At 39.0% G+C, this 26387-nt stretch overlaps 1 protein-coding gene across 1 annotated transcript in view; it reads left to right on the plus strand.

Moving 5' to 3' along the window:
* LGR4 (leucine rich repeat containing G protein-coupled receptor 4) overlaps positions 1-26387 on the plus strand; it is a 64817-nt gene that overhangs the window by 11707 nt on the left and 26723 nt on the right. Inside the window, exon 2 of the mRNA XM_057379781.1 lies at positions 18240-18311. Coding sequence (XP_057235764.1) covers positions 18240-18311 — 72 coding nt within the window. The remainder of the gene's footprint in view (positions 1-18239; positions 18312-26387) is intronic.

The following is a 26387-nucleotide window of genomic DNA, read 5'->3' on the forward strand; positions in this document are numbered from 1 at the left end:
TTTAAATTAAGTTGCCTTCTTCATTATACCCCAGTGTTTGTTCAAAAACAGACCAAAAATGATGATGTTTTGTGTATTTCCTCACTTTTTCCCTAAGGTAGTCTCTTAAACCTCTAACCTGATMATCTGTCCCTCAACTAAAATTTAAGATAAACCACTGCATCTGCTTTACACTTCTCAGATTCAGTAGTGAATATAAGATACATGGTTATTTATTGTGGAATCTGGAGATTTTTTTAATATCATCTTCATAATTTTGCTGGTGATAAATTGGAAAAATCGGTATGTTAATAATAGGAAATGATTAAATTGGTAAAGAGGAAACAGGGTGTCAATAGCTTAAAGGTGTCTGTATTAGGAACAAGCTTCAAGCTGTGTGGCAAGTTTTACTGGCCTTGGTTTACTGATGCAGTAAAATTCATAGTCTTTCAAGATAGAAAGAACCAGACTTCTTCAAAACAAGCAAGAACAAGACAAACCAGATCATTTTATTAATGGAGCTTGGGAAGGATATGTTTTGTCCCCCCCTGTATCCATTATATTTGTCTTARTGTCAATTTACATTGGTCAGTGGTGTTTAGGTAAGAGCTAGAGTGCATTTCCTTGCCTATACAGTAGGCAAAGATGATGTAAAAATATTCCCATGTTTGTCATGGCGAAATAACCTAGGAGACAAGTGTTCATAGGCCAAATTCTTTTTCTTGGAGTTCATTTATAAAATTAATATTGCTTGGAAGAGGCATGTGCTATTTTTGTCTATGAGCAAGTTAGAAATACAGGCAGATTACTTGACTGCCTTCTGTGGGTTGCTTGCTTTTCAATCACACATGATTAGCTGTATTTGTACAAAAATTGATCCTATATACATGATTAAACTTGACAAGCCTTAATCTCTGTTGCAAAGAGTGTGGACCATATAGTCAATGTGGTAGGTCTCTGCTTTTCATGTGAATACTTGAAATGTTCTGTTTGCATTAAGCTGTTTTTTTCTTGACAGTTTAGTGATTAAAATCTGCTCAGTTTTATATAGGTGTAGTTATTTAAATACTGAGAACAAAGTCAAACTGAAGAGATAACTTAACCTTTTCAAGAAAATTACTAGTAATAARTGCTTCTTTAACCTCTTACTTATAATTGCAAGTGATGGCTATCAGCTCTTTTTTGCATAAGGCTTCTGTGAAAGATTTCAWGTGTTTGTGTACATTTTCCATAAAAATTAGCAATTATGCCAGTTTTTTATTGGCTTATATTCTTGGGTTAGCAGCAGTAAGTATTATTCATTTTATTCATGTTAGGGCAAAATCCAGAAGTCCAGAGCTGCCCTACTAAATTTGMTTAGCACAACTATCCAGTTTGGGATGCAATTCCTAACCAACAGTCATGCTGGTGAGTGCCTCTGATGTCTGAATAGTTTGGGGAGGGGTTGTTTGATTTTTGTTTTCACAGGATTGTTAGGGTTGGAGGGACCTCTGGAGATCATTTGGTCTAACCCCCCTTTCCAAGGCAGGGTCCCCTGGAGCAGGTGACACAGAAAGGCCTCAATGTAAAGAGGTACTTCCTCGTATTGCTACTTCACTGAAACTTCTTATGTTTTAGTTTATGGCCATATTTGCTTGGTTTGGTTGGGTGTTTTTATTTGTTGTTCTTTTTTGTTAGTTTGTGTGGGGTTTTTTTGTTCTTTTTTTTTAGTCGTTGTTGTTGCTGTTTGGTTGGTTTTTTGTTTTTTTGAGGTTTTTTTGACAACAGGAATTTAGACAGTGAGCCATGCAACCAGTGAGAGGCAAAGCCTCACCCTGTTGTGGGCCTTGGGTTGCACAGAATGGGCTGGGTTTTGTTTTGCTTTTCTGTGTTATGTTGCAGTGGCATATTCTCACATGCACTTTATTGCAGTTTTATCAGATATTCTTGCAGTATTTTTATCAGCTTGATACAAATTTGGATTCTAGCTGATGCATTGGATGCAGTTGAGATTTCAGATCTCAGGATCTGAAAGGCTTGGTTTTAGAATGTAAATTAGTTTCCTTGCTTTTTGCTGCTAGAGAAGAGTTCCTTCTGAACTGCTGTGGTAAATAATCACAGAAATTGTCAATAATGTAATAGAACTTGAGTACAAATTCCTCCTTTATCAATGTTGAACTCTGTTAAGGTCAATGATATGAGACATTCTGATAAAGGCTTGTGAATAGGCTTTCTGAAAATACGTGCTTGGAGTTAGGCCTTCAAACCAAGTCATGCAGACATTGGTGTGCTTTTTTCCTCCTTTTGTTTTAGTATAGTCACATCATATTTTCTTGTAGGAGGAAGAAACAGGAGAACATCACATAGGACAGGTGATAATAATGTATTATTTGTTGTGACCTTAATTTAGTGGTCTAAGGCAAGACTAGAAAGAGATTTTGGTGTATAATACCGAAATAGGCAGTCTGATCTTTGAAAAGCAAAATCACTGAGTGCCATTAAATTCCCATTTCTGAAAGGCAAGTTGTTTATTTGATTATGGGAACAAAGTTACAAGCAGCTGACTCTTKGGTGTATTTAAAAGAAAATAAAAATAAAAGGGTCTGAGTTGATTTTTATCCAGTTGTGTTTTCATGAAACCATAGAATGGTTTGGTTGGAAGGGACTAACAATCACCTAGTTCCAGTCCCACTGCCATGGGGTTGGAACTACCAGACTAGGTTGCTCAGACTCCTATCCAAGCAGGTCTTGACCAAGGATGGTCCAGGGATGGGACACCCACAMCTTCTCTGGGTGACTTGTTCCATTGTCTCACCACCCTTACTGTAATGAATGTCTTCCTAATATCTAAATAATCTAAACCTACCATCTTACAGTTTGATGCCAATTCCTGTTGTTTTGTCACTACATGCTCCTGTAAATAGTCTCTCTCCATTTCTTTTTTAGGCTCCTTTCAGGTTAGCAAAGCCTTCTGTTTTCCAAGCTGAACAATCCCAGGTTTTGCCTGGATGCATTCTTTATAGCATGTGGTGCTTGTTAATGGGTGCCTGCTGCATTCGTAGGTGGTGTAGAGAGGATTTTAAATTTGTTTTGTGGATTCACTCAGAGTAATGTTTGTAGTAAAAATGGTTTTCTCTGTTCTTCGTGTTGTAGGGGTTTCTGTCAATCATAAAAAGGCTATTCCATGTTCTTTCAGGGGAGAAGGTGTTTTAGAGATTACTAGAGCTTCAGTCTGTGGTTCTTTGATGTGAAAAATATCCTGCTAATGATTTTAGTAGTTTTTGGCTGACTGGTTGGGCATTTACAAGATAATGGAGTGAGGCAGCAGCAGGCTGGATGGCTTGGACCATGGCTGGACAGGTGATGGCTTTGTTAGGTGTGGTTGTACCTGGTCCTCCCTGTTCACCCCCAAACCCTTCACCACATGCTTTGGGTGCCTCACACAAAACACATCAGCCTGCTGCTTTGGCTGGTTCACAGTGGGAAGGGATTCAATGACTAGGTTTCCTCCAACCAGCCTGCGTCTGTGAAGATGATATTTCATATTTATGGTGTTTCCATAAAACTGTTTTGTTTCTTATTTGTGGCTCGAATATRACACGTTTCTATAGCATTTCTGTTAAACAGAATCTGCCTGCACTGCTGAAAAGCAGAGGTAATCCTCAAATATCCTATTTAATATGCAAACATCAGTATTACCTCAGTTTGCTCCTATATAATGGAGTACAGATCACCTTCATCATATTAAATGCAAGCAGATATTTAATTGTGTGAGAGGCCACTTACATAGCAGGACTTCATATACTTAGGCTTCACCAGCTCTATTTTCAGACAATACCCGGTCCTTTCTCAGCTGTCTGCTTCAGGATGACCAGGGATGTTTCATCATCATGSCTATTTACACTTTCTTTCACTGCTGCAGATAGGCCAGTTTTATGACTGCCTGTATTTAGCAAAAAGTGAGCATAGTAAGCTTGAACTTCTTGTTATTGACGATAATATTTAAAAGCTAAAATGTAACAGTATTTCAGTTGTGARTATGTAGAAATTGTGTGTACTGCTTAATGTGTTTCAGAAATCCCTGTTACTTTTCTTCTTTAAATACAAGAAAACAGGCGTGTAATGCCTCATTGAAAGAAGCCTGTAGGGGTGCTTTGTGTGGGTCTTAATTAAGGGCTTTGAAAGACTAAACAAAAGGAAAAAGAAAATGCTACAGGGTTATTGTTATTCCAGCCCATTGGCTCAGAGAGCTGACCATCCATTGGTGCCTTCTGTCCTTTTGGGAGCTGAATGACACTTTTGTTCATGGTTAACAGAGGTGAAAGAAGCCAATTATTGGCTGTCTTTTCCGCAGGGCAGCTGCAGACGGATTTCACTGCAGGCAAATATGGACTCTTCTACCACAAGGATGGTTGTGATGACAGTTATTTTTGTGGAATTGTATGAAAGAAAACAGATCTTTTTTTTCCCTTCCAGTGACTTGTGTAGATGTTTATTGAAAACTACTGTGAATATGCTGGCAGGGAACAGGAATGAGGGACTAGATTCCCCATGCTTACAGTGTACTCAACTTTTTCTGTGAGTTTGCGAGTTTTTTTTTTTTTAATTTCTTTTTCTCCTCTTTCTTGTATACTTTGAAATAGCAGTTGATTTTAACTGTAGAGTTTTTCTAATTGGTGTGCAGTGTGCATTTAACTCTTACGCCTTGCCAGCTCAGGCTGTGCTGGCTCCTTTGTATGCAGTAATGACAGGGACAACCTCTGCAGGTTAGTGGGAAACCCTACAACAGCAAAACACATCTGCATGCCACTAAGGACCTCAGAAAGTGTCTCTGTGCCTGAAACTTGTCACCCCTTCTCCCATACCCCTATTGCTTGCGCCAGTGCATTATAAAAATCTTTACCCCAAACTATTTCTTTTATAATTCAAAATGTATTCTTTTCYCTGYAAATTTTCTTYGTTTCAGTCTGTAGTTGTAGTTTAAATGTGTAAAGAGACTCAGTTGAGTAAGAACCAGGTTCACTGACTGTTGGGATTCTGGAGAAGTCTCCTCGAGTTAGGGGCAAATTTTGAGCAAGGACCTATGTGTCAGTCAGAGTTGATCCATCTTTGTCACACCAGAAGATTTCTTGTTGAGTTAGCTGCTCAGCAGGCCTGTCAGTGGCTGAGGTGGGCTGCTTGTGTGGTAGCCTCTCGGCATTTAGGCATATTTCATAATAATAGTGTTAAACTAAAGGAATAATAGTGTTAAAACTAAAGGACAGACGTGATGTTCCTCATCTTGTGTGGCTTTGTGCTGCAGGTGAGAGGACAGTCTGCCTTTAGTCCTCACACCTGTGGAAGTGCTGAACACATTCCTCCTTCATCTCTTGGTGAATAAAGAGTTTTAATGTTTTCATTTGGTATCTCTTCACCCAGACTGATGATTTTCCTTTACAAATTCTTTTTTGGTGGAGTGGCTTATTATCCACACATGGTACTGCTCCTGCCAGGTTTTACTGCGTTGCTAACCCACATTGATAGAAGTTAGTCGTGCCCCCATGAGCTGGGGTGCAGGCAGCATTGACTGAGACTCTTCAATCCTTAGAGGATGTGGCTTTGAGGCACTTGTCATCTGTGGGTGTCAGTTGTAGGGCTGTGCCTCTGCCCAATTCCTGAGAAGGAGAGGTGTGCACATGTGTGGGGCTGTGCAGTTGTCTGTCCCAATGTCTGTGCATGCAGACACAGTGGTGATGACAAGGGTCACTCTCCTGGGCATGGAACTGGGTTTGCCTGTTGGAGGGAAGGGCAAGCAGCCTGGCTTTCTGGAAGTAACCAAGAGGAGTTGTGGTTTTTTTCACAAGGTAAAAAGTATGCATGAATTTAGCTTCCTAATTTGGTTGAATTAATAATTAGCCCTGTGATAAGTCAGATAATAAGGTAATTCCTGGCACTCTTTATGAGAAGACATAAAATTGGGTTTGAATACTCTCTTAATGCCCTTGTTCAATCCTGTATATTGAAATAGAAGCTGAGGCTGTAGCTCTTCTCTAAGAGCATCCTGGCAGCTGTTCTGGGCAGCTGGATGAGACTTGGGACATCCATCTCAAATCAAAAAAAGAGAAATGTAGCTGAAACCATCATAACTCTACAGATCAGGAAGGCTGATGGGGCTGTTTGGGTTCGTGTATTTAGTACACTCCATGTCAATAGACAGCAACTTTGCCATTTGTTGAAGGTACAGTTTCCAGAGAGAAACACAAGGGTTGTTTGTCAGCACACAGGAACTCTGCCACATGGGAAACTTCAGGCAGCTTTTAATCCTTTAAATGTCATAAAGTAGAAATTACTCTTAGGTTAAAATGCTGTGCAATAATTGATGACGCAAAACTTAAACTTTGAAAAGTTTTGATGTTATCAAAATTGGTTGTTCCTAGTCAGCTTAAGCTGCCTTGAAAATTGCTACATAAAAGCATATTTGGTTCTAAAGAGGCCCTTCCAGGTGCTGCCATGAGGTYTATTTTGGCACTGGGAAGTTGTACAATGTGCTCTTAGTTTTTCCACAGTGTGTAGGTATTTATAGTAGTGTTTTTTGCCAGAAATAGTTTTTAGTTACATCCAAGTTGCCTGTTACACTTAATTGAAAAAAATTCTTAAATGCTAGGTTTGGACTAATCRCGGCATTTAGATTTTGTCATCTGGCTTCATTGTGACTGTGTTCACATACCAGTTTTGTTTTGCTGTTTTTTGTTTTTAGCCTTTTAAAAATGTAGGTCTTGCCCAGACTTTTGAGGCTCTGGTTGCTTTCTAAACATTGGGTGGGACAGGCTAGAAGACCAAAATAAACCAGAAGAAAATGAATAAAATTCAAAGTACTTAGAGCTACTAAAGTTGGTGTTTTCATGAGATTTGATTTATAGCTATTAATGTTCTCATTTTGCAGCACAGAAAAAAACCACACGGTAAAACTGCAATAAAGGTTTTTATATGAAAATATGTGCGCAATGATAACATTGCTTTTATATCAGTAAACAGATTTAAGTGCCAGGCTCTGTGTGGACAGCTCAGAAACACGGGTAGCTTTAGCCTCCTCTTTTCTCACAGAGATGCAGAAAGATTATTCTCCTTTAAACCCGAGACTTGGGAAGGAAAGCAAACCTGTCCAAACTCACAAAATATGTCTGTGCTGGAGCAAAGCAAGGCACTGAACCTTGCTGGGTCTGTGTCCGGAGTTGTAACTGGGACCTTATGGTGTGAAACGTTTGTTGTTGTAAATACAGTGTTGCTAGGTGGAGAGGGATGTGATGTCCTTGGAGTCCGAAGGGCGAGTGTGGCTCCTGAGTCTCCCATGAAGGTGGTTTATGTTTTATGGAATTGCCCTTGAAGCTGTGAGATGGAATGAAATGTGCCTTGTGAGGTGTTGGTGGTTATGCAGCAGAAACCTCAGACGGGAGGAGGGGAGTGGACTGGGACCCAGATCTCATTAAACTGGTTCGATTACATACTTTGGTGATGTTCCTAGCGTTTCAGCAATGGGTGTTCATGGAGGTTTTTGATAAGRGAAAAGTGCTTGAGAGCTTCCTCGGCAGTAATGAACAAAAGTGTGGCTTGGTCAGGTGTGAAGCGTTGGTGTCAGGTTTAGCAATATGTTTTAACTTAAAACACAGATATGTGATAAACCTGGAACTGACAACTCATTAAAGGAAAATCAGACTTGTGTAAAAATGACATAGTTAACCTCAGTGATTATGGTTCAATATGACACCATGATGGTAAGGACAACTGATGCAAGTGGCAGTGCTGTCCTTTTTTACTTAGTTGCAGGTATAAACKTCATTTACTTAAAACATAACAAATACCCTTCTATAAAACTGCTTTGTGATGTTGATTTCATTACAGGCATGGGCTACATGTGATTTTTTTTCTTAATGTGAAGTTCCAACTGCCTGCCTTCTTCTTTTCTACTACCATAGGACTCTGCTGCTCCATATCTGTGCTGAAATGGCTCTTTCTGAGGCCATACTATGTAAGAGACAGCTAACACCGTCTGATTACAAAAGAAAAAAAAAAAAAGGAAAAGCCCAAAACACAGAAATACACCTCCAGGGTATAGTTGGTTGAAGTCTGAAGTGTGTAACCTGTTGCTGCATTCCCCTTTTCTGTATATGTGGAGATCTATGGGTTAAAAGAAAGAGAAATCTCTCCTTTCCTTTCCTGGCTTTTACAAATCATCTCAAGTCTTGCCAAAAATGATGGTTGTAATGCATGGGTTTARAGGCAGGTGTTTTGAGCAAAGATGATCTTACTTTATATAAATTATTTTAAAAGCATCTCAAGTCAGAGGGTAGTCGTGATGTAACCGTGCTGAAAGCTTTCCTATCAGGAGTTTGGGCGGTAGCAGCACATGCAAATTGGTTACAAATCAGGGATGTGGATGATCTGAGTTCCCACTGGTTTTTGTCTGTGGTCTTACTGGTTGTTCACATTTCGTGATGAATACTCATAGGTACAGGAGATATCTTGGTACAGGCTTGCCTTTAGAATGCTTGATTAGTTGCCTGTCACACTTCTTTTTTTTATTTTTTGTAGTCTGTTGCCTGGCATTACTGTATTCCACAGAGTAAATAATTATGAAACTGAATGATACATAATTTTACTCTCTGCTATAAATAATCTCTAACACTGTAMATCTTTGTGTAAAAGAAATACTCTGCACTGAAAGACATTTTGTTTCCTCCACCAGTTTGCAATAAGCACTTCCTTTAGCCTGTAATCTGCACCCAAAGCGTGGCTCTTAAAAATTAACTGAAGAGCATGTTAATTTGCACTATATTCCTATTCCGGCATAGGATCGCTTTCATAATAATGCTGTGGAATTTTTTTCTAGGTTAATTCCCCACCATGTGTCAACATAAGCCATTAACCGTATGTGTGATTGCTTAATGGCTGGCCTGCAGTGACTCAAATACCAGTCCAAAATAGGGCTTTGCATACAAGTATTGTTCTCTCTAAGATCTTGATGATGGCTTGATTGGCACCTGAATAGGGTACATTAGAGCTAGTTACTGTGTCTGAAAGAAAGCTAAAACATCGCGTTGGAAGAAAAAAAAAACCAACAGGTTGATGTGACACGGGAAGGAGGAGGCAGGAGAAATAACTTAGAGATACGGTGGGAGAAAGAGTGGCATGTGACTTGCCTTGCAGGAACAGACCTGTCTGAAATCTTGCAGGTTTTCTGTTGCTGCCAGTGAAAATGTTGTAGGTCCTGCTTCAGCAAAATGCTAAAAGCTTACTGGAATCTACAGGATTTATATCCTGCTTAAAAAAAAATAGGGTAAAAGGGCTCTGTGTACTACTATTTTCTAAAACTTTTGATAATCAAAATCTTTTAGTGGCCAGGGTCGCTGGGTAACCTAAAGTTTGRTTGTTTCCATGAGAAATCAGGTTAAGTGCTTCCTCCCTAAGTGAGCTTTCACATAATTTCCAGTTAGAGTCACAGGAAAGTGCATGAAAATACTGCATATAAGCTGCTTGCATAGCAGTTAGAACATAATTTCTTTCTGCTGCTACCAAATGGAGAGAACCTACATACACAGCAAATAAGAAATTGTCAGAACAATCTCCTGTSTTGTCTTCCTGCTAAAAAAGCCAGAAGGGTCAGGGGAAGAAAGGTAATCAATTGGTTTTGGAAAGGAYGAAAGCTGGGCATAGAACATGGGAGCAGCATTGGTGAGCTGCAGAGGGCTCCAGGCTGTGTTGGTGACTTTTTTCACCTACCTGTGCATACCTGTTTTCCTTTTTTCCTTGCCATGCCGTTTGTTTCGTGCATTTAAGCAGCACATTCTTGTCGGTGAGGAGTGTCTCCAGCTGTGTGTTTGTACAGCGCCAATCCGTTGACGTGTTGAACACAACCCTGAGCTTCTCGGTGCAATACAAACAACAATGATAAGGCCTTGTGCTCATTAGTGAGATAGCAGGGGTGCTTAGGAAATGGCAAGTGTATTTGCTGGGTGGGAATGCTACCTGTGTCTTACTCAGCCGGCCACAGCAGATGTTGACTAAGGCTTGAAGTATTTGGATGTTTCCTTTCTTGGGAGAGTGGTTTCTGGAAGCATTGGAAAATGAAGTATGGTCATTGTCGCTGTTGGCCACACAGCCGACACAAAATAACAGACACAAAGACACACATATACACATACAAAAAGTAACCTCTTTATTCTGGGACAGGCTTCTTTTATCCACTTTAGTAACCAGTGCATATATTTGTGTCAAACATACATTGGTCAGTGAGGTTGTCACTTGCTACTCAATAGCATAGGATTGGTAGGTTTGCAAAAGTTATAGTATTAGTAATGTTTATAATTGTAAGCTACCTACATTATCAATTCTACATTCCAATCTTTCTTTCTCAAAACAGCCAAAGACGTAGCGTTTTTCTCCCATACAAACTATTAACACTYCCTACAGGTCACAAATGAAAAAATGTCGTGTCTGATAGACTTCTGTTACTGCAGAGTGGCCTGTGACTATGGAACAGCTTTCTGTGCTTTTAAATTTTGGAGGTCTCTGTGATCATGTCAGAAGCAGTAGAAGTGTGCTGAAGTTTGCAGGGGAGAGATGGAATAACAAGAAGGAAAAAATCTGCATTAATGCAAAAAATTGGTTTGAAGTCTTCCCTTTTGTTATTAACAGCTTTGCCTTGTGTTAAAAGGAACAGTAGATGAATATTAGGAGGAAAAAATATATTGGGACATGGCAGTAAGGATTGGAGATAAGGGATGGTTAATACTGCAGAGTTCTGGCTGTTGGCATACTCAGTAGACCCTTCCTGCTGGGAGTTGGGCACTGATGGTTGTGACTTTGTGAGAGAATGTAAATTTTAGGTGCAATGCCAGAGAGAATATAAATTTTAAATAMAATGCCAGCCTGACACCAGGACATTGGGGTCCTATTGCCATAGAAATGTTAGCTTATAGTATAGGTATTACACTGTTATACTACTACCTTGCAGTAACAGATAAAGGTAATATATAAAAAGTAAGGAATTAATTTCTCAGCRTGTTATTTAAACTTTATTTTGAACTCCAACATCCTTGCAAACTCAAACACTTTCCAAGTGTAGGTTCCTCTGTAAACATCATAATTGCTTGCTGATTTCTTTGCTTCCTATTCATGATTTCTCACTGTTGGGGTTGGCATGTCTGCATGTAATGTATATCCTTGGATTTTAGCTGCACTCATTGGATTCGTAGTGCACTTACCATTTAAAGCAGTAGTTGTGAGGTGATGCTTCTGAAAGAGAATTGTTTGCTTCTTGTCATCAGGAAGATGCAGTCAAACAAAACTCCTAAATTTGTTTCTTTTAAACTGAATTGAAATTTTCTTGCTGTTCCACTAGGCTTTCTATGCTTTCATTATRTASTGAATACAATTAAGATATGGGACARTATYAATTCAAACTCATTTATTCTGTCCCTTCAGTGGTTTTATSACCATCCTGAAGGAACTGGCTAAAYGGGAAARAAGATTGAAACCAGGGATGTAATTCAGTTCCTGCTCTCCCCTGAGACTGGCTGCTGAGGGGTGTGATTTGGATGAAAATCACATTAGTTTTCATCATGTGAACATGTTCCTACAAGGAGCTGGGCACTGAATGTATTTCTTCAAGACTGTAGCATTGCAGTACAACTTAAATTAGTCTAACCTTGAGTTTCTCTGATTTCTTGTCCACTTATCTTGGCCTCTCTGCCTCTCCCTGCTGCCACAACACCAGGGAGTTCTCTTGGTTAACTTTCATGTGACTTGGATGAAATTTGAAGTACTGACCATGAAGCTGTATAATCTGTCCCCCTTTTTTGTAGTTTTTTCTTCTGTTTGTTTAGTTTTGCTTTTGATAATTGGCAAAGAACAGTTGGTCTCCTCCTATGCAAAAAAGAATATATGTTGCTTAGTCTTTCTCTTCAGCAGTGTTACTGTAATCAGGTCACAATCCATGTCATCAATGGTCCAAATGGTACTGGATAGCTGATTGTTGCTGAGTACTTTTCAGCATCATGTTGAGGTGCATTTGCAATATCCTAGTTTATTTAATGTAGTTTCTAAAAATGTGAATGGCCTCAGCTTTTCCTAGTACTGCTGAAGCTGGATCATGGTTGCTACCTGGGGAATTTTATATAAGATTAAGACCTATTACCTAACAGTTTTGTACAAGTAGGTAGGAGGGCTTTATTCAAATATAGATAGCTCTGCCTAAGTAATTTTCTAAGTGTTATAATTAAATAACTCAGTGGCAGAGGGCCCAGACATTGGAAAAGACTGAATGGAGCCTACAGTATTACATGCTATTATCTATCAACAAACAGGTTAAGCTTGCTCAGAGGCAGTATTTTATAGGATTTTAAAGGTGCCTTGTTGAAACATGATCTTTCCTTCAACCAACACWCCCCTCTCTTTTTCTCTCTCACTCCTTCCCTTTCTCCCTTCTTTTCTAACCTTGACAGAGTTAAAAAGCCAAAAAGTAGATAGCTGTTAATGAAGTGCAGGGAAGCACAGGGGTACATTTTGATATTATTTTTTTCAAACAGCCAATCTCAATTTGGTTTTGCTGGGAATTAATTTTGCTTTTCTGTAGCTAGGTATTTCTTGGTTTATTTGGCTCATGACCTTTTTTATAAAGTGGTGTGTTTTAGGTCATTAGCCTGTGTTTGGATGCARTGTGTGAATGTGGTGGGAATGTGTGTGTGCCCCCAGTTCAGTGCAGATGCAAATGTTGAGATGAGGCTGAGATATAGGACAGRAAGCATAGCACTGGCATGTCCTGTGACATTTAGGAGGCATGCCAGCACACCAGAGCTGTGAGGAAGGYTTCTTTGCCTAAAACACATGTGAAGGAGATGCAATTAAGAATAGTAGGTATTGTCATTAAAAAAAAAGGAAGACTGTTGAAGCTAAATGTCCCTCAGTTCGGAGAGACTATCTCTGTTTTCCTTTCCCATGCCCATCATTTATTGTGGGCCATTTACTTTTATTCTCTGCTTGTATGTTGGGCTACTTTATCTATCATTTTGATATCCTTTCTGCCCTACAGGAGGTTTGTACTTCCCATTTTGTGGTCCCTTTTTTGTTGTTGCAGCTTCTCTTCTCATCAAGAATTATCATCCCACTCCTCCCTTTCCATCACCTTTASTGATCTGTTCTTTATACCCAGAGTCATCCTCTGGCAATTGGTAAGAGATGTTTAGGATAAATCTAACAAGAGTCAGGCTCCTTTATGGTAGAAGCAGTACTTTAAAATGATACAGAAGRCTACCTGAGCCTGCAGGAGACWCTSTGGCATGCTGTGCATTGYATCTAATTCTCTTTTGTGTGATGCYRCTGATGAAAGCTATGATTSAAGCCACTATTTAAAGGTGAGAGTTTCTATTTTTAAAATATGAGAGATTTAGAGACAAAGTATTTCTGCTCATCCTGASGCCTGGGGATGTTTGACTTTGGTTAATGGTAAAATCAACAATCCCTGAAAAAAATTCAAATCAAAATAACTAAAAACCTCACATCAGGAACTGAAATTCTTGCAGAAGGAGTATAATACAAAATTTAGGTGCGTTATGTTTCCTAGTTCAGTTTTCTGAAATCTCTGCTGGTTTTCTGAAATCAACTGCTGGTTGATTTTAAAGTGATTAAATATCCAGCATTATGCAAGATGAGATGTGGAGCTGTGTTGTTTTACTGTGTCTAGCAAGGAAAACGGACATAACAGTTTTAAATGGGGAAAACTGTTTGATATTCCCAAGAACATAGAAATCTCATTTGATGCCTGTTTTCARCAGAGGAAGGTTTTCATTGCTTTTACTGTCCTTGCCAGTTAATGATTTTGAAGTGTTTCTTTAAARGTGTTTCTTTAAGGGAAAAGGAGGAAACTTTGCTAAACTCAGCTGGAAATGAATATTCAGGTAGTTGTCAGAATAACCTGAAAGGATYTACTTGAGCAGGCTGGARACAGCAAATGAGTGCTGGAGTCCTKTGGCTTGACTTTTCACCTTTTGCCTGTAAAAATTAATCTCGTGTTACTTGGGGTAGTGAAATAACATTTATAGTTACAAGCTACTAATTTTAGTTAGTTTTATTCTTTTCTGTAGTACCTTCTTGGGAGAAGGACAAAGCTTCTGACAGAGTGTAAGCCTTGTTTATCATTCAAAACTGCAGCCATGGCACTGTGGGAGGGAATGCTGCAGTTGTGTTTATTTTCTGGTGTTACATCTCTCCTACCTGAAATGGTGAAACTAATTGTAATTTTAAGGCTGTGATTTGTGTTATCCCCTGAGAAGCAGCCTCTTCTTGCTAAAGAGGTTACCACCTTTGGCAACTCCTATTTTAGTTTCAGTGCCAGCTTCTTGCCCATCATTTTAGTTTCAGTGCCAGCTTCTTGCCCCATCATGCTCTTCAATGTTTCCAGGAATGGGGCWTCTACTGCCTGATCAGGTCTTGGTTAATGTTGGTTTATTGAGCCAAGAGATAGCCTGGCTGCTTAGTACAGATAAACCTGATTGATGGCTACCTGCTGAAAGGTGCAGATCTACCCTGGCTTCTCCTTTTTCCTGATGAATCTACAGTGTAAAACCATGGCCTTAACATAATCCCGTATCTCTGAGAGCTCTTTTGTCTGTTTTGCACTTGCTGGGAAAAATGTCCCAAATATAAGTGTAAGTCTGAATTAAATTTCAAGTCGGAGGTGTAGTTTGCTGGGCTGACAGACCATAACGGGGGCTTGTTGGAAGAAAAAGAAACCTATGATAAGCCTTTCAGATACTGAGCCTGAACTTCAGTTTACCAATAAAATTTAGGGCAAATCTTTGGAGGTTTTTTGTTTTGTTTGTTGGGAGTTGTGTGTGCATACATGTTTGGTGGCAATTCAAAGYTTGCAGGTGTTGTGCTGTTTTTAGGGGACTTAACATCTGGATGTAATAACCCAAACCATGGCAGGTCCTTTATCTTATTCCTGCTGAAAAGGGACTTTTGGCAACTGCTGACATGACCCTTCTGTTGTATGGTAACGTAATTCCCATGAACACAACTAGAATTTGGGAAAATACTTTCAATGTTCTTTTGCTCATTCTTAGAGTTTTATTTCATATATTAGCACCCTAAAGGAGTTCTGGGCTTAAATACCTGAGGGCTTTATTTAGTGGAGGTGGAGAAAMAGGTGGAGTACAACAGCTTCAACAGTGGAGATTTCTTTGACTTRTCAAGGGTCACACTAATATTTATCTTTATTAAACAGACAGCCTTTTTGATACTGCTTAGACTGATCCTTTTTTTTTTTAAAGTTTAGGAGTGTAAAATGCCTATTTCTAAAATACAAACAGTAGACTCTTAAATATAGTAGGGCTATTTTTGTTTTGGACTGTGGTTTTGGGATTATTCATCATTATTTTGTCATATATATTGTGCTCTGCCATGTTTGTTGCAATTCTTCTAGTAATTATGTGTTATTAAGAGTACCTTTCCAAATTAACTAGGCAAACTTTATAGACACTAGTTATTAAGTCATCTAATTTTAGTTTCATGGGTGTTCCTAATATTGTTTGTAAATTCTTGCTCATGATCTGCTTAATATTTTATTACCAGCATTAAGTGCCTATGAACTCATTCTTCGGGGAGATTCTGTAGAGTGAAATGAAAAAAAAARWMAGCMAACCTGCTTTTATATAAWGTTTTGAATTAAACAGGRATTGTTTTAAGACTTGCATGATGATCATTAAGAAAYTTTCAAAGCTGGTGTCTTGATGTTCCCCAAAGTTTGCAAATCAGTGCTATAAAGATTGGCTTATTTACTAAGAGTTACTATCATATGTAATGAAGGCAAATAYAGAAACTTTGCAATAATTTCAGCTTTTTAGCAGGGCATCATGATAAGGATCATGTGATAAAGACAATTGCAATTTATATTTATGTCTGGTTTTGTTACAAATTCAGCTTCACTGAAAATAAATTTCAGTAGAATTTGAGAATATTGATGATAGTTCTCAAGTCCTCGTTATTAAGGTGATWTGTTTCATGCTTATATCCAAAGAATCTACTTCTAGTATTAAACCTGTAGAGGCTAACACTTGGAGCTACAGGCAAAAAACATTTTTAACTAATTTCAGATCCCAGAGGAAGCCAAAATTGCTTTGAATTTGGATGTCAGCCATTCTTTATGTCAGCATGGTTTCCATTGACTTTGTTTAGGATTGCATAGGGCACTTTGGAAACTGTTTAGGATTGCATAGGGCACTTTGGAAACGGGGCTTCTATAGCTCTGAAAATTCCAAATCCATTCCTTTCAGGTGGATGTGATTTCCTTACCTCACAAAGAACTCCCGTGTAATTCAACAAATGTGGTTGCAGCCAAAATCTTTGCCACAGCGATGCATAAGCATTCATGAAGGGCTTTCTGATGATAGGTACTATTGACTTACTTTTCCTACTACCATTTATTATGGTGCATGTGACAGTAAGGTTTTATATCACCTGGACAGTCTTGAGAYAGTTATGATTTTCTTGCATGGGTTACTGTTTTTTTTAGGATTAGGGTCTCCACTCCCTTCTTCTGCTCAGAAATGAGCCTGATACTGGAAGTGGCTTTTGCAGTCTTCTTCTGTATGTGTGAAATGTGTACATTTATGACACTTTGAAAAATGTGTGAGAATGGAAGCAGAGAGAAGACAGTTCATGTACCTGATGCATTTATTTACTTTTTCAGCACAAGAAGAAAAATATCCTGCACAGCTGCAGCATTGCTCTGTAGCCAGGCTGCTGCCAAGGCACAAAGTACTGCTTAAACCATGTGGGGGTAAAGCTGTCCAGTTCAGCTCCTTCTGGAGCTTCGTGAAGGACTCTTTTGTACCGTAGTGGATTTTTCTTGGCTCTTYTCACAGCTGGATTTGTTTTGTATGTGCTGAAAGTTATTTTGATCTTGCTGGTTTKGAGTTAGGTTAGTATGCTATTAGTAGCTGCTGAGGAGTAACTCTTTTCGTTTACACTGGGAAATGAAAAATGAAGTTTTTGGTCTACTATTTAATAAACATTTATTTTAGAGAAACAATTACCTCTAGATTTAATATAAGAGCAGTTTTCACACCGGCAGTGCCTGTGGGTCTCTGCACAGTTGGGGCAGCAGACCAAGTTTCTTTTTAGGTGGTGGAGGAGTTTCAGTGGTKCTTGTTCACCATTAGTGAGATAAGAGGAGTAGTTTGGCTTCGGTTGTTTGCATTTTATCTGAATTACATAGGGAGGTGGCACACAGATACTAGAGAACATGTGGAAGACAGCAAGCAGGGAGGGCTTCAACCAGTGTTACTGAATTGCTTATTAACTCCATACTAAAAAAATCCAAACCAGTAACCAAGTGGAAAGTAGGAACTTGGATTATGTCACAAATTGTTACGCAGTTAGTCTAATTATCAAACYAAATTGTTTTCTTGCTGCTTTTATTCGTATTGAGTAATAACTTGCTTTAGGACTGGATTATCTGTGATAGCTGTGTAGGTGTGARCTGAGGTGATGGCACCAAGTTTGCCACTTATTGCTGCTTTGTAGAGAAAAAAAAGCTGAACAGGTCTGCATACCTATCATGTAAGCACTTGCTGCCAGCTTCTCTCTGCTTATGGAYTGAGAATGAAATCTGCTTAAAACTATTACCTCGAGGACTTTTATAGGTTTTGTAGAAGGAAAACAAAACAAAACAAAAAAAGACTCTGGTAGAGCTAGGACATGTTTCTGCTATTCTTGCCAGTTGTTCCAGGAGGCTTATTTGCCAGAAGCTATTTATTAAGTCCTAATGCATGTATTCTCCTTTTTTAAAAGACACTGTGGGATGAAAATTTGCGTGGTGGGTGGTCAAAATATATTTTTTTTATATGCTGTGGTTTTAGACTAGTCTTAATCATCTGAGTTAAAACTGTATGTAAGTTGGTAAAATTAGTACTGGGGATAACAGTACTGTAGAGCTTCTTCCATGCATGCTTTCCCCGTAGTTTTATTGTTGTTCCAAGTAATTATTGTTGTTTAGAGGTGTTGGAAAACTTTTATTTTGTCAACTTCCCATTTTATAGGTCTTTGCTGCAACTGCATTCTCAAATTACAGTGATTTGAAAGTTTAGCATGCAAATTTGTAGAAAGATACTACTGTGTGATGCTAGAATAGTTTTTTTTTTTCCTGTTATCGCACCATCTGATGAGGCTTTCTATTTCTTATTCTTTTCATAGAGTGTAAAAATCCTTTCCTGGTTATTRATAAATCTGTTTTTCTTCTTTTCCAGAGATATCAGCATGAATAACATCACAAGACTACCAGAAGATGCCTTCAAGAACTTCCCCTACTTGGAAGAGCTGTAAGTATTTTACYCATGTTCAAGTTTTGCTACAACATCATATGGCTGTATAAAGTGGAAGGTGGGTGGAGAAGCAGTGTTAAGTTGAGCTGTGAACAGAAAAAGCAATTAYACTTTAAAAATATAATCCTGTACATGTTTGGAAACCAGGACAGTAAATGCTACTTACAAGGGACTTTTTGCRGTAATTATTTTAATCACGGCTAGAGTGATGAAACATGCTAATTACAGTGCTATCCAAAGATAACACAGGAGTTGTGTAATTACCATTGTTTCTGAAGGAGCTGCAGTATAGCTGTTGCATAAGTTCCATAAAATAGATGTTGCTTCATTTACTGAGCARCTCTTTTCCATTGTCCTTGCAGGCTGCAGATGCAATGCTCACAAGCCCATCCTGACCTATATCAGAAATTCTGGGGTACAGGGCTTCTTGTTCTTAATTTCCCTGGCAGAATTTTTTTTTTTCTACTTCCCATCTCCCTTTTGTCCTTCTCTCATTTTAGCTTTTTTTTTTTGTGTGTTTTACTTAACTGATACTTGGATTTTTGAATGCTCAAGCTCATGTGCTCGGTATTTTGCTGAAGTCTTAACTGAGATGCCTTTGCAAAGTTGAGGCATGCTCTTACACAGCGTCCTTAATTAGGTTGGGTTTCAGAGTCAGTAAATAGGGAGGCAGGTTTGACATTCACTTACTACTTCAGTAAGTGCTGTTATGTGACAAGTGCTTTCTGTGTGCCTTATARTTTCCTTATCTGTGAAGAGAGGGTAAGGGTAATGGTTCAACCTTTGCAAGAGAGCTTTGAGAACTTCCAGTACTAAGCAATAGATAAGAAAAAACCCCTGCAATTTGCTTTGCTTCTCTTATRTTTTCAGTGACAAAGTAGGATTTCTTATACTATAGAGCATTTAAAATACCAGTTAAGGCTGTCTTTATTTGTGRCTTTGGCAAGACTAGGACTGTGAATGCTGTGTTGAGAGGCTTTTTCAGTAAAGGCACCTTAGGAAAAGAACAGCTCATTTCCCCAAAGAGACAACCCTTATGAGGTAGGAGAGTGTTCTTCTGAGTGTATCAATGAGGAAACAAGCAAAGAATGGAAACCATTTGTAGAGGGCAAAAGGATAAATGAACCCTATAGCAAAAGTGCAGATAAAGCCCTGAACCCTTTGACTCTCATTATCTGCTATAACCAGTACAACCACCGCCCCTCACTGGAACAAAGATATTGAGAAATTGATAAGAGATGGATTGCTTGCTTCTGAACAAAGACTTGGGTTCCTGAAAGCTTCTCCTTTGCAGCCTCACTGGTTGCTCTAATAAGGTGTTCCACCTCTCCTCAGAATTTTGATCTCTCTTTTATCCTGGTAATGCAGCAGCTACCATTACTAATGCACTTAATTAACACCATTTTACCCGGTTCYTAAATAGTTTTGACTCAGGTCAGTGCAATTGTGAAGTGCAGTTAAATGTATTTTTGTCCGATGAATTGTGTGTGATATCTTATTTCATGTTTAACAGATTCTGGTTTATTCCCTCTGATTATAGGAATTGCTTAAATCTGCAGTATAGTCAAGAATGCTTTATGAAGAAAAATAGATTTTCAGATGGTGCATTTGTGTAATTGAGAGAATTTAAGAAAGACTGTATGGCATGAACAGTCAGTTGGAAAATAAAAAAGAGACCTAGTGGTTGGCTTCAGAATATGGACTAGCCAGCATTCCATATCTGCTTTTTAATGGTGCTGTATGTCTGCATGTTTTGTTAGACTAGATTTTTAATCCCCCCTTTTTAAAAAAATTCTTCATAAGCATATTTCACACCAGAAGTTGAAAAACCCACAAATTCTGTTTTCCCAACTTAGAYGACTGTGGGAGACCTAATTTTTTTTTTCCCCCAATAAGTAATTAAGCAATAAAACCTAACTGGTGGGTGTGCATATTGTGTAACTTCATAAACCTTGGGGTGTGTCAGGAGGTAAAGAAGAAAGGCAGAGCCTTCAGCCATCATCTGCTGTTCTTRTTGCGTAAGAGCCATTTGCTACGTGTACCTCATTGTCCCCCTACATTCCAGGTTTGCAGTTGGAAAAAAAAAATAGGCCAACATTAAGCTCAGCATTACATGTGAACACCCAGAAGCTTTAAATCATTCTTAGTATGCTTACCTGAGGGGTTAAAGCAAATTCTGGGAAAAAAACCTCCAAACCAAAACCCAAGTAAACTCTGGATTCCCTTTTTTCCATTCAAGTTGTCCGTAAATGGGAATATAATGAAGTAGATTCAAACGAAAGCAGCTTCTCTCCTTAACAGACATGACCAGCACCAGATCTGGCATGTTTCTTCTTCATTCTGCCTGTTCCTTCTTTGCTATGGGACAGGGTACAAGAATATTTCATTCTGTATTTTTGGTGGTTATGAACAGCAACAACTGAACTCTCGTACTTCYTACTGTACAACCACAATTTCTCCTCTCTGTGATTGTCAAAGTTTCTTCCTGGCTTTTATTTATAGTTGAACAGATCCAAATTCTGACTGCCAGGCACTAGCAAAGTTACTTTTTTTAGCACATAAACCTGGGGGAGGTTAGTTTCCAGAAAGAAACTAGCTGCTGAAGAAAAATAACATAAAGAAAAGGCTTMAAGTAGTGTTGGAATCTGTGCTAGAAGTGACTCTCCATTGAGAAGTTCTTCCAAGAATTACATGTCTAAAGCGAATGAAAATTCCCCAAACTGATGGGAATTCAATAAGTACCCACACCAGCATGATGGACTCTTGTAGCTCTCCATGGAGCAGACAGCACCACACACCTTCATCTTCATCCCATGCCCTGCCATTGTTAAATGCTGCGTTTGATTAGCCCTTGGCAGAGCTTGCCAATTAAACTTGCAAAAYAGTATCATGGAATTTAATTGAATGTAAATGGGAGCCAATTCGAATGTATTATTTGGGCAACTGAGTTGCATGTATGGAGAGGCTGAGATTAAAAMATGCAGTGAGAGTTACTTAAAATGGGAGTTGTCATTTCTTCAGTGAATTATTTAGGCATCTGGAGAGACTTCAGAGGATCATTTTCCAGATCCTAAAATGAACACTTTAGTGAAGGAAGCAGAGTACCTGACTTGGAAAAGCTGGCTGCTYGATTCCAAAGTACCTTCTGGGTCACCAAAGAGGAGGCAAATCAGGTGGTTCAATTATTCATCCCAGGCTGGTTTTAGATGTTTGGGGTTATCTGAGAYGCCCGTGCCAGACGGACAGGTCTGACATAGATGGGAGACCGATAGCTGCTGTCAATGGCTGCTGGGGCCAGCTGGAAGAGGACACCTGAAATGGCACTCAATGGCCATGTTTAGGCAGCTGGCTCYCTAGCAAAGTGACAAATTTGCAGGATTAATTTGAGCTATCAGAGTATTACTCGAAAAGGGATTTGATTTATCATGGGCAGAATCTGCCTGTATGGTTGAGTGCTCCTCATGCATGTCACTGCATAGCATGCTTACCATATGGCTGCAGGATCCTAGCACTATTTATAAACGTTATAAAAATTCTCCATCTCTGTGTAACTGATACCCATCTGGAAGTAATTTGCAAACTATTGAAATGGCAATGGTCAGAGTCAGTGAGAAGCAGACCACCAAGGGTTTTGCCTTAGCAGTTAATGATGTGTATTCTTCAGAAAATGCTAACATAAATACGCTGCAGCCCTGAACATGATATGGAAACTAAAAATTTTTTAAGAACTTGGCCATGGTTTTCTAACCACACCTTAAAGTATTTATAGAAAGCTAGAAGAGAAAAATATAACTAGATAATGCAGTGTTTTTGGAAAGAAGGAATWATTTTCCAGTGTGAATTTTTAACTRGAATATCCAGACTCTGTTATGTCTTGATTGCCTTTTAGAAGGTGGCAGTCCCTCTAATATTTAAAATTGTCTAAAGTAGTTTGAAGGATTTTACACTCCTTTTGTGAATGATCTGCTAGATTAACTAAAAAGGCAAATCAAAATTATTTTTATTCTTTGCCAGTTTTCCAGTCTATCTTCAGAAACTCGAACCACTCCAATAAATCAGAAGTATCTTTGACTTAATGACCTTTCAAGCTTGTTTTGATTTCCACTCTTAACCCTTTAAAATGTTGTCATCTTATTTGCTCTGCACTCGTGGGCAAGATTAGCTGATAAGGTTTGAGCTGCCTGGCTGCTGCTCTGTGTGAGAAGCAGAGCAGTGCAAGCTGTTCCGTGTCTGTCTGTGGGTTACCTGTGACAGAAGGATGTGCTTGTCCAAAGTGGGGAGCACAGATTATTTCCCAACCAGTCACCCCCTGACCTTCTCCAACAGGGGTTAGGGAGAGCTCTCTGCTCTTCTACTGTTGGGTATAAAAACTATATCCCACCCAGTAATGCTGCAAGGAAAAAAATCCCTCCTGAAAGCACCAACAGACAGGAGTGCTCCATTCCCTTCCAACTGTGTTCTGACACCAACATCTGTTGTCAGGGTCTGCTGTGTTTTTGTTTTCTGCTCATATATGATACAAAACAGTCTCTCTTCTGTAACGCTGCATTCAAATACTGGTTTTTTTTTTTAATCAGGCATGGGCAAAACTATGTTATGGTTTTTATTTATGATGAAAATGGTCAGGGAAATAAAATAATAGAAGGAAAACTTARATCGATAAAGTTTTCTGTTTTCTGAAACACAATGCTAATCTGCTTTTTGAGAGATGAATAAACACTGAGCAAGAGACCACACATGTGCAACTAATTTTTGCAAGGAAAGAATAGTGTGACWGAGTATTTGCTTGACTATTTAATTATATCCATGTTGATTACAAGTCTTAGGAGGTCTTGGTTAAATATCTCCTCACCTCCCCTCCCTGGCCAGAGTCTCTGATCATGGCTTTTAATTGACAAAGTATATTTTAGGAACATAAGGATTAATTAAAATGTATACTAGCAGTGAAAATGAGGTGGGTTTTTGCCATAAGGTTGTAATCAGGGAGTATCTGCAAGGGAAATGTCAGGAGTTATTTTCCCTCTTGACTGCAGCTGAAGATGACCACCTGGCTGAAATGCCACAGCTGCTTGTTTTTCTAGTATGTGTTTCAGCATGTAATTTAGATGGTACCCTTCCTTCTAATTTCTGCTTCAGCAGCAAGTTGTATTATCTTTGGGCAGGGAGGAGRATCGTGTCTTTTTTATTATCTGGGTTTTATGAATAAGACAGGTCTTGGAGTTATGCCAAGGCTGGGCTGTTAGTTCAGGATGCTGTGTCTTTCCTCACCTGGCTGTAACACTTGATGGAAAGATTTTCTTTGTCCTTCACTGTTAGGTCTTTTAAGGCAGTATTTTCAAGGCAGTGTGCAAATGCTGATAAGATGATGCAATTCTTTTTCTCTTTCATATATGTGAGAAGTCTCAAGGTTTATAGTTAGAAGCTGGAGATGAAGGGCTTGTTTTGAGTAGAAAAAATAAGGATGAACCTTCCTGTTGTCCTGATGCTCTGTGTTAGCTGACATTGGTAACTAAAACTGTGGTTAAACATCCCCTTGTAACACAGGCTGGTGAGATTGGAGACATTAATTACTGCCCCATCTCAGTGCATTCAGCCCCAGCAGCAGAGTCTGAAGAACAGGCAGAGATCTTTCTTCAGCTGCTTTTTTACAAAGGCAGCCAGTGCAGATACCAACTGCTGGTTTTTCAAAAATAGCCCTCCAACATTGGGTTGGAAGCCAGTGAGCTCCCTTCATCAATCTACAAACTCCGAATATTTAAACAGCTGGAGGAGGTGATTTCCTCAGTTGCTCCAGCCTGAATTCCAAGAGGTAAAATCTCAATGAAAAAAATGCAAGGTGTTGGTTTCACGTGTGGTAGCAAGTCAAAAGCCTCCCGACTTGACCAGCCAGCTCCCATTAGAAACGCTCGCTGCCTTGTGTGCACCGGAGCTTTAGCAAGMGTCAGCGTGTTGGAACTTGCACCTTCAAATTCTAGTCAAGACAAACCTTTAGGCAAAGACTCCCAAGTAGAATTAACCACAGTCAGCTAAGATATTTTTAAACATCACTTACTTGGTCTGCATTAGATGCTAAATGATGTTTAAAAACATGTTGGCCAACCTGTGTTTAATTAGTGTTTTCTTATCTCTGTGAGTCCTAAATCAATTTGATTCTGGATGAGTTTCAATCATGCTGATACAAGAATAATRTTTCTGTAGGTTAGGAGGTTCTTTCTCTGCCTGACAGTTGCATGTTTTTTCCTGTTTGTGRGGACAGATGCTAGTAGGTTGAGTAAATTCCTTTGTTTTTCAGAAGATGAGGAAGTTTCTTTCTTTCTTTCCAGTTTCTGTTTCTACACGTTAATTTCCAGAGTTGGCATGTTTGTGTATAAGGATCYCAAGACTGTTTATTCTGCTGCAAGTACTTTTGGAGGACAACAAAACCTTTTCCTTGTCTGTCATTTTTTGGAGTTTCAGTGTTCAGTTCACAAGCTGGCTTAGCTAAATGGCCTGAAGGCTGAACTTTGTGGTGTTACACTTCAAGACCAGTCTTACAAGCCTGAATTTATTATGCTGCCTGAGTTGCTGGGTTGGGGCTGTCTGAAGGTATAAACCAGATAAGAAAATTCTGGAGCAGTAGCTTGAGAAGCTCTCAGGCAGTGTTTCTCCAAGCACAATTCTCCAAACAGTGCTTGTGCCATGCAGTCCTCCTCCTTTAGGAGTGTGGAACAAAATGTGTAAGTGTGTGAGTGATCAGGTAGCCAGTTCTAGGCTGAGGTCTCAAGAGTCATCACCTGAGACAGAAAAGGAGAAAAAATAARTCCTGTATGTTGAAGGTAAATGCCTTACCTTCTGAGAAAATAATTGAGTATATTCTGTCATCAGTTTCAGAGTATGATGCTGTATGTTACCATAAGAAGACATGGTGAKGTCATTCTTTTATTTCCTTTCTTCCCCTCTGCTTGGATGTTTGTATTTTTGTAATTTTTTTTGTTAGTACAGAAGTACTCTTGCTTAATTAGCCTAGGCAGATTCCTGGCTCACAAATRGTAACCAGACTCCTGCAAATTTCTTTTACCTGCTTTTCTTATATAAAAGTAAAATTCTAGATGATTTAGAGTTTTTAATCAGTCAGTTTAGTTTACTTGTAGCTTTTTAGACCCAAAATACATTTTGAAAACAAGCAATTACCTTAAAGTTCAGCATAACTTTGAGAAAGCTGTAAATGCTGGAAAGGGAAGGATTGTGACAAGAAATGGAGCTGGTGTGGTTTCAGTCCTCTTTTTTCAGTCATAATGTGTCTTGGTGTACATACTCACAGTTTTATGAATAATGGTTGAGGTTGTATAACACTAAAACTACTGCAAGAAAATGAGGTGACAAATGYATTTTCCATTAGCAGCAGCGGAATAAAGCATCCATTAAGTTTTGTTAAATTGGTGTGGAGGGATTTGGAGTAACCTGTGGGTAATAGATAGGCTTCCCAGCAGCTCAGCAGGCTGCAGCTGACAAAAATCCCAACGGGGCTGTTTGCTACTCACAGATAAGCAAAGCCAAGTTTAGTTTGGACTCACAGCTTCCATTTACCAGCCCTTCCCTTTTTGCAGCTGCCCATCTCAGGCAGGACATCCAGCCCTGCACAAGGGATGCAGCAAAACCCTGTATTTCCCTGTACCTCTGTTGTAGAGCTTCAAACCTTGATAAATAAACTGTAGCACATGAATATTCATAATCTGTTAAGAAAAACAGAATTCTGTTCCAAAGTGACTGCTATTCTGTCACACATGGAAACTGAAGCTCTTTTTTTAGGTTTGAGGAAACACTTGCTGGGCATCATGGATTAAGTTATCTGTGAGGCATTTTCAAAAATTTCTTCTGTTGTGGGAAAACTGACAGTAAAATCAAGTTTTTATTTGGGAAGCACAGAAAACCCAGAAAAAGTAGAAGTAAGGAGCAGGTATGCAAGGATGGCAGAATAGTTCAATATAAGACAGCCCAAAAAGTAGAGATTTTAAATATACAGGTGAAGAACTGGTGGAACATTTTCCAATGAGATGAAAATGGGAAGGTGGAAGTTGAATAGCTGAAAGTAGA

The sequence above is a fragment of the Malurus melanocephalus genome, unplaced genomic scaffold (assembly GCF_030028575.1).
Source record: "Malurus melanocephalus ecotype Western Australia unplaced genomic scaffold, MMel_1.1 scaffold_423, whole genome shotgun sequence".
Classification (NCBI taxonomy): domain Eukaryota; kingdom Metazoa; phylum Chordata; class Aves; order Passeriformes; family Maluridae; genus Malurus; species Malurus melanocephalus.